The 8,992-nt window shown below is 37.2% G+C and overlaps 1 protein-coding gene across 8 annotated transcripts in view; it reads left to right on the plus strand.

The window, feature by feature from the left end:
• The window catches only part of LOC106884166 (protocadherin Fat 4), a 693,587-nt gene that overhangs the window by 645,422 nt on the left and 39,173 nt on the right, over nucleotides 1-8,992 (plus strand). For all 8 annotated transcript variants that reach the window (XM_052973410.1, XM_052973407.1, XM_052973404.1 and 5 more), the window contains 2 exons: nucleotides 2,942-3,033; nucleotides 7,626-7,766. In XM_052973410.1, the coding sequence (XP_052829370.1) occupies nucleotides 2,942-3,033; nucleotides 7,626-7,766 (233 nt within the window). The remainder of the gene's footprint in view (nucleotides 1-2,941; nucleotides 3,034-7,625; nucleotides 7,767-8,992) is intronic.

Below are 8,992 nucleotides of genomic sequence, written 5' to 3' on the forward strand. Positions count from 1 at the left end.
GTGGTGGAACAAATACACACACACACACTCACGCACACACACACGCGCACACACACACACACACACACACACACATACAAACACTCACACACACATTCACAAACACTCACATAATAGGTTTCTTCCAGTCTCTGCCAAATCCACTCCTAAGGCTTAGTTGACCCAGTGCCATAGTAGAAGACACTTGCCCAAAGTGTCACACCACAGGATTGAACCCCAAACCTTATGTTTAGGAAGCAAGCTTCTTAACCACTCAACCACATTTGCACTTCAGTAGCCACATAAAATCTTTTATCTTCCTTTTGTTGAAACTAAACTCATATTAATTAATGACACTTGTTTGATATTAATCACAGAGAATTTCTAGCCATGATCTTCTGACAAATAACTCTGTTAAGTATGGATTCTGTTTTGTACTGCTGTATTTGTTGTTGTTTTCCCATATCACCCCCACCCCTCCACTCCTAGGCATGTCATTTTCCATCAGTAATTAATCAGTTATTAATATTTGTATGTTATTCTTCTAACAAGATAATCAAGATGATGCTCAGATCTTATCATAAATTTTATCACACATTCATTTGTCCAATATCTTCCAATCTTTATACCTGCTGGTTATATATCGTTAGAGAACTTACATTTACTGGTGGTGGTCATCATCATTGTAGCATCCACTTTTCCATGATTGCATGGGTCAGATGGAACATTCTACAGCCAGATGCCCTTCCTGTCACCAACCCTTGCCTGTTTCCAAGCAAGGTTATATTACCTTTTGGCCAGACATGTTTAACATGAAAAACTGGAAATGAACAGCAATGATCATGGACTTTGTTTATGACCATGATATCAAGGGCACACACACACACTCACACTCTCTCTCTCTCTCTCTCTCTCTCTCTCTCTCTCTCTCTCTCTCTCCATCCATCCACATGTATATACATAACAGGCTTCTTTCAATTTCTGTCAACTAAAAACTTTTGTCCCAGGTACCGCTCAGTGAGACTGAACCTGAAACTATGTGGTCAGGAAGCAAACTTCTTAACCACACATCTGTACATGTGCTCATAGTGATATCTCTATAAGTAAGAGAACTTATGTCTATGATGGTGTTCTTATATAATGTTAGAGAACTTATCCTACAGTTATATACACTTATACTTCAATTTGATTAACATTGGCCAATACACACGCATACACACATATCCTCCAGTAGAAGTCGGTTCAAAGTATCTGTTTTTGATATTGATTGAACACTGTTCAATATTCTCCATAGACTGGAATTATTTTGACAATATTGAGTTGGAAGTATTAAAACTTTGTTTCTACAGATTGTTTTGTCAATATTTATTTATCTGTTCCATAAAGAAGAAGATGGTCAATAAGAGAAAACACAAGACATAATATTTCATTGTGGCTAGTTCAGTTTTTATTGTAACTAATACAGTACTTTATTGTTCTGTAACAAAGATATATTTTTGGCTGGTTGACAGATGAACAAAAGTTTGTGTGATGCTCCAAACACAAAATACTTATATATTATTAACAAAAAATGTTGTTATTGTGACAAATAACAGAAAAAATATATATTTAAGCCAAGCGAGGAGTCAGTTGGTGTGTATCCATGAGAGATGTGTATCAGCAATGTTAGAAGCATAGATTCTTACAGTTAGTTGGCTTATGCTATGTCACAACAAACAGCTAGTTGTAATTATGAGGTAAACCAACTATATATGGCTGATGGCCTGTCAAAGAGAAGGTGTCAAAGAAAAAATGAGATTTCACTTTGTTGTTTATAACATCTTGGATTCTAATGAGTTAAACATCTTTTGGTTCTATTGTTTTCACTTTCAGCGACTTGAATGAATTGATCCTTTACTGACGTCATCAGTCTGTGACAGAATCCTGTTTTTATTCTTTAGTTATTTTTGCATTTGAACACAGTGATTCAGGTTCAATTCTTAGCCAATGAGTCAGTGTTTGGGACTCTCTCAGTATTCCTGTTACTGTTCTAAATTGATATTTTGAAGAAGAGTTTTTAACTTTGCCTTTCACCCTTTCTGGGTCGATTAAGAAGCCCCAGAAATGGGTTGATACAATTCAGTTGCAAAAGTTGCTTTGTACCACTATGTGGAATCTTTTCTTTAGAAGCATCTTTTATCATTCATAATCACTTGTTAAGTTTCTCTACTTTCACAATAAAACACCAAACACTCCTCCTGTACATTACAACAAAACCATATTCTTCCCTGTGGACTTTTTGTTTCTTAACCTTACAGGAATCCCCCTTTCTGGTAAAGATAGCATCAGATTGACTCGCAGCCCTATACACCTCCTCTCTGCACCCCTGATAAATAGGTTAACAGTCAGTTGATTATTGTTGTTATTAATCCTCAGGTAGGATCTGATTAAGCTGACCTATTTTCAAAAGTATCCCAGCCATTCCAATGATCTCTCTCTCTCTCCCTCTCTATCTATTTATCTATCTCCCCCTCTCTCTCTCCCTCTCTCTCTCCCCTCTCTCTCTCCTCCCCTTCTCTCTCTCCCCCTCTCTCTCTCTCCAAGAATAATGTATCTAGAATTACATTTTCTAAAATGTCTTTAAGACAGCAAGATTGGTTTGAGGAAGGTTTGGCTACTATATTTTCAACAGCTTGAGTGACATCATAGAAGCTCCCCAACCCATCCCAGCTGGTTGTTTTAGATTGCACTCAGGATGTTCCTCTATGTCACACAGCTTCACAAAGTGGTTGCTTCTTCATTCCTTGAAGACATATACTCTGATGAATCCATTTGGCTTTAGTCCTGGCATATCCATACCAATTTCTTTCACACTAACATTTCCAGCATCTTTGAGAAAATTCTCACAATGAACATATAAAAACTGATCAAAACTTCAATACATATCTAACATGATTTTTGTTTCTTTTCTCTTCTAAATCAGGAAACACGTTTAAGATTACAAACAATGGTGACCTAATGTTGAATGAAATTCTTGACCGAGAAACAGTGAATATCTACAATTTGACCATTTTGGTAAGATTTTTTTTTTGTTACTTAAATTTTCACATGGGAACAGACATAATAAAATCAACAGATTCATATTGAAGTGGGGTTCATGATTAACTGAACTATGGAAAGAAGGGGGTCAGCAATTTGTTTTCATAATGGTTCATTTTCAATGTTTTACTCTTTCCCATAACCCGTGTAATATTTATATCATATCTTAGCAGTAACTCTGTCTTGGACCCTACAAGTCATCGGGCTGGTGACCCAGTTTCCATGGCGTATGACTGAGATCACAACAGTGTTTCTCCACCACCACCAAATCTGAACAGGATGCTAGTTCATTGCTGGGTTACTCATCTGCAGCTAAGTGGACAGGAGAAACATAAAATCAAGCGTTTTGCTCCAGTACACTATGCCTTATCCAGTTCGGGAATCAAAACATCTTCACATCATATCTTACATACAAAAATATCTTTGCATACCTACCATCCTCTATTTCCAATAGAACCTCTCAGATTCATCTGTGAACTGTGGCCCACCTGTTATCAACCTCTTGATAACAGGGGGGGTTGCAGATTATAGGAGTTACAGAAATAATTGAGGGCTGGATTACTCCCCCTTATTTTCATTAGTTATGTCCCTTTAAGTGTTTTTTTATATATAATACTAGCAGAGATACCCGGCGCTGCTCGAGATAAAAATCGTTTAGTTTGTATATACAAAATTTTGTGCTGCATCTGAGAAAGTAACAGTTAGTTCGTGATATATATGTGTTTACGTATGTATATGTGTAAATGCGTATGCATGCATATACGTATTTATGTATGTGAGCATTTATATATGTGTGTAGACATGTCTGCATATGTGTACGAACATGTAAATGTATGTTTATGTACTGATATGTGTGTCTGTTCAAGTTGTATATATAACTGTTACTCCATCAAAGGTTGTCATCATCATCATCATCGTCGTTTAACGTCCGCTTTCCATGCTAGCATGGGTTGGACGATATATATATAACTCTGCCAAATTAGATTGGAGCCTGGTGTTGCCATCCGGTTTCACCAGTCCTCAGTCAAATCGTCCAACCCATGCTAGCATGGAAAGCGGACGTTAAACGATGATGATGATGATATATATATATATATATATATGTTCTGAGCACATGATCTCAGATCAAGACACTTGCTATGCAAATACATCTCCGTAAATAAAAAGATTATCTCTATGAAATGTCATTGTTTTAATCGAAATGAAAATAAAATTTCGTATTGACATTGACCAGCCCTCACATACCTCGCATAAGGTAACTTACACAGAAAGACACACACATTGTGAGACATATATACACTCATACACTCACACACATACATTCACAGACAGATACACAATCATACAAAATGTGATGTCATCATTGTCAGAATTAAAAATAGAAGTATAAAAGTGAAATGATATATCACATTACAATATAGATGTTATTCTTTCACTTTTATTCTTTGAGCTTTGACATATAATACGGAATCAGTGCCAATGTTGCATTGTTTTAATTCAAAAACATTGCATATTGACACTCACATGGTCTGATAGTATTACCATGTAAAATTTAGTTTGATTTAGTTGAAACGTTTGTGATATATATATAGAGAGAGAGATTATATGATAATGATGTAACTAACAAGTTCAGCAAATATAATAACATTAGTAAAACCAATATCATCTTAACTAGTTTGAATACAATTAGCAAAGAGGGAAGCTTGGTAAAGTAACCTTTCATCCTTAACAATGATAATGAGATCAAAACAACAATGATAATGAGAAACAAAACAACATGAAATATGATAAACTATGTCCACTGTCTTTGTCATTGTATATAATTGTTATGAAAGTTAATATATACAGCATGGCATTGTGTTTTCATATTGATAATCTATGTGAAATTGGTGGTCATGTGATCTGTTAAAGAAATTAATGTTTGTAATACACTTCAATCATTGGGCAATAAACTGTGCTTGAGAAGACCTGTTGAGTCAAGTAAAATCATTGTCGTGGCCAATGCTAGTACTGCCTGACTGGCACCCGCGCCAGTGCCACCTGACTGGCCCTCATACCGGTGGCACGTAAATTGCACCCACTACACTCTCGGAGTGGTTGGCATTAGGAAGGGCATCCAGCTGTCGAAACACTGTCAGATCAGACTGGAGCCTGGTGCAGCCTCCAAGCTTCCCAGACCCCAGTCAAACCGTCCAACCCATGCCAGCATGGAAACCGGACATTACACAATGATGATGATGATATATTTGTATATAATATATATATATATATATACATATCATCATCATCATCATCATCATCGTTTGACGTCCGCTTTCCATGCTAGCATGGGTTGGACGATTTGACTGAGGACTGGTGAAACAGGATGGCAACACCAGGCTCCAATCTAATTTGGCAGAATACCTACATATATTATTATTAAACAAGGATATTATTGACAGTGACTTCAAAGAAAAATTGTTTTCATTATAACTGATTATAAAAGCAAACATTAACATGTGTGTGTGTGTGTATCTGTTTATGTACTTGCACAACAGAATTCTGTACAATTTCCACATACTGAATTCTATGAAAGAAGATACCTGATCAAGATGTCACACAATGAAATTGTAATCAGAACTAAGTGGTTAAAAAATCAAACTTCTTAAATACCACAGCCCACAATTTGTTTTTGTTTAAAAAAAAACAAATTAGATTTTCTCAAAACTCATTATTTAGTAAAATGGTAGAACAGTAGAAACACAAATATCTTTCAGTAGTTAGTTCCATTCCTCAATATTCTTAGTTCAAATCCCTCAAGATCAGCCTTACTTTTCGGCTCTCTCTGGAGAGTTTATAAAATATGTGCTAAACTCAATACAATTCACTCAATTCTTACTGTACAAATGTCTGGCTGTTTGCCAATGTAACCAATCAATATATTCTGTTTAATAAAGCAAATTTATTGTTTCCTACTGAAGAACATAGTTAGTGAGGCAATATGATACTAGTAAAGACATCCTGGAATAAACACTGTAAATAAAGAAAAGAAAAGTCAACTTGATTCCATCCAAATTTTTACTAAACAGAATGGTAAAAGATTATTTTTTATTGAAGTTACTTTTATCTATTTCCAAAATACCACATACACATATACACACTTATGTAAACAAAGCATCCATTCACATGCACACACACACACCCTCATTTAACATTCGTTTTTCGATACTGGCATGGATTGGATCTGACACACTTCAAGACTGCATGAAACTTCAGCATTTGCTTTGGCATAGTTTCTATGACTAGATGCTCTTCCTAACACCAACCACTTTGCAGTAAGCATTGGGTGCTTTTTTCATGTCACCAGCATTGCTAGGATTACCAAATAACTCATAACTAAGTTATTTGAGAGAGGAGGTGGTAACTTTATGCCAAAAGCCTTTATGTTAAAAGGCTTAAATACGATGGAGGGATAAGCACAGGTGTCTTGCTATAGAGGAGATACATAGCTATCCCATACAACAGTTACATACATAAATCAAAAAATATATTTACATACATATATACTCTTTTCTCCTCAAGGGACAAGGGTCGAAACTTGGGGGGGGGGGCAGTCAATTAGATTGACCAGTACACAACTGGTACTTAATTTATCGACCCTGAAAGGATGAAAGGCAAAGTTGACCTCAGTGGAATTTGAACTTAGAACGTAAAGACAGACGAAATACCGCTAAGTATTTCGCCCGGCGTGCTAACGTTTCTTATTTCTTTACTGCTCACAAGGGGCTAAATATAGAGGGGACAAACAAGGACTGACAAATGGATTAAGTCGATTACATCGACCCCAGTGCATAACTGGTACTTAATTTATCGACCCCCGAAAGGATGAAAGTACCTCAGCGGAATTTGAACTCAGAACGTAACGGCAGACAAAATACCGCTAAGCATTTCGCACGGCGTGCTAACGTCTCTGCCAGCTCACAGCCTTCCAATTTACATACATATATAAACATACAGATGACAGGTTTCTTCCAGTTTCTGTCAACTAAATCCACTCATAAGGCTTGGTTGACCCAGCATTAAACCCAAGAGCTTGTGGTTAGGAAGCAAGCCTCTTAACTAATCAGCCACACATGATCAACCAGACTTTTAGATGTTGCTATACATTGCCGCTCACAATGTGCTTTGCATTGTTTTAGGTTTTGAATGATTCCACCCTGTTGGATAGGTGGGCAAGCCAACATTCCCCTGATCAGAAGCCTTATCTGTCACAGGGTTACCAATTACAGCTGAGTGAACTGGAGCAACATGAAATGAAGTGTCTTGCTTAAGAACACAACACACAACCAGCCTAGAAATCAAAACCACAATTCCATAATCACAAGTGCAATACTCTAACCTCTTGGCCACTTCCAAATAAACTTACACATATATGTACACATATAAACATTTACATGTACACACCCATATAAACCCACACATATACATCCACCCATATACTATTCACATTCATTAATTTAAATCCTGTTAATATTGATCTCCCTTAATATGGTTTTATTCTATAATTAATATTCAATGCTATTTTTCAGGTCCAAGATGGTGGTGACCCTCAGCTTAATGGGACATGTTCAGCCATTGTATCAGTGGAAGATGTCAATGATAATGACCCAGTCTTTGAACAGCCCCAATATAATGCTGCAGTCCGGGAAGAAGCACCACCATATCAATCTGTAAGTTCTCTCTCAGAAATATCTTAGAGATGTTAGCTTTAACCATTAACTGGCACTCCACCAGTTACAACATTGAGGGTTCCAGTTGATGCAATCAACAGAACAACCAGCTCATGGAATTAATGTGCAAGTGGCATTTATGTAGTCCTTGGGGTGATTCAGCGTGATACAATGTGACAAGAGTGGCCCTTTCGAAATACAGGTGCAACTCATGTATGCCAGCTGAGTGAACTGCTATAATGTGAAATAAAATGTCTCGCTCTAGGATAGAACACGCCACCAGGAATCGAACTCATGACCTTATGATCATGAGCCAAATACCCTACCACTAAGCCACTGAGTGGTCATCCAGTTTGTATTGATACAACATCTGAACGGAAATTATGTACAGCTGAAATCAGAAATGTCTACATTACAATTAAAATTTGGTTTGGAAATACCTTATCTTATTTTTTAGGAAAGTTTGTTGTTATTTTTCTAGATACAGTTTATATTCATGCCACAGATATTATCATCATTTAATGTCCATTTTCCATTCTGGCATCAGTTGGATGGTTTAACAGAGGCTGGTGAGCCAGAGGACTGTGCCATACTTCAATGTCTGCTTTAGCTTCGTTTTTGTGTCTGGATGCCCTTCTAAATGCCAACCACTTTACAGAGTGTACTGGGTGTTTTTTTTTATGTCACTCTGACACTAGAGAGGTTACCAAGTAGCTTACTAGGGAACACACCTCAAATGAGTTGGGGTGTAGTGTCGAAGGGGGGTGGCTTTGTGCTAGATGATGAGAAGTTAGTTTGATAAGGAGGACAGGAACAGGTGTCACGCTGTGGGGGAAATACATGGTTATTCCAGTCAGAAGATGATGATGAAGTCATGGTGTACCTAAGAGTTACAGGAAGGTAAACTGAATATAAATGGTATGGGTGGATAAGTTAGTTTGTAAGAGTTAAGTGGAGGCAAGGATCATCTGTGAATATCAGTTGGAGGATGTAGGAGCGGGTCAGGTAGATAATAGGTGAGTGTGGGTGGTGTGAAGTGAGTGTGGGTGGTGTGTGAGAGTGATGCACAGACCTAGGGGCAAAGTCAGAAGTAATGGGGAGGGAAGATGGCCACTGGCAAAATGTGGGTTTGTACAGAGAAAGGAGAGGTGAAAATGGTGTTCAGTGTAATAAGAAGGTAAGGGAAGATATGAGGGCACATGTAGCTGGAAGTGGTTTCAATCACA

This window comes from Octopus bimaculoides, chromosome 1 (genome assembly GCF_001194135.2).
Source record: "Octopus bimaculoides isolate UCB-OBI-ISO-001 chromosome 1, ASM119413v2, whole genome shotgun sequence".
NCBI lineage: Eukaryota > Metazoa > Mollusca > Cephalopoda > Octopoda > Octopodidae > Octopus > Octopus bimaculoides.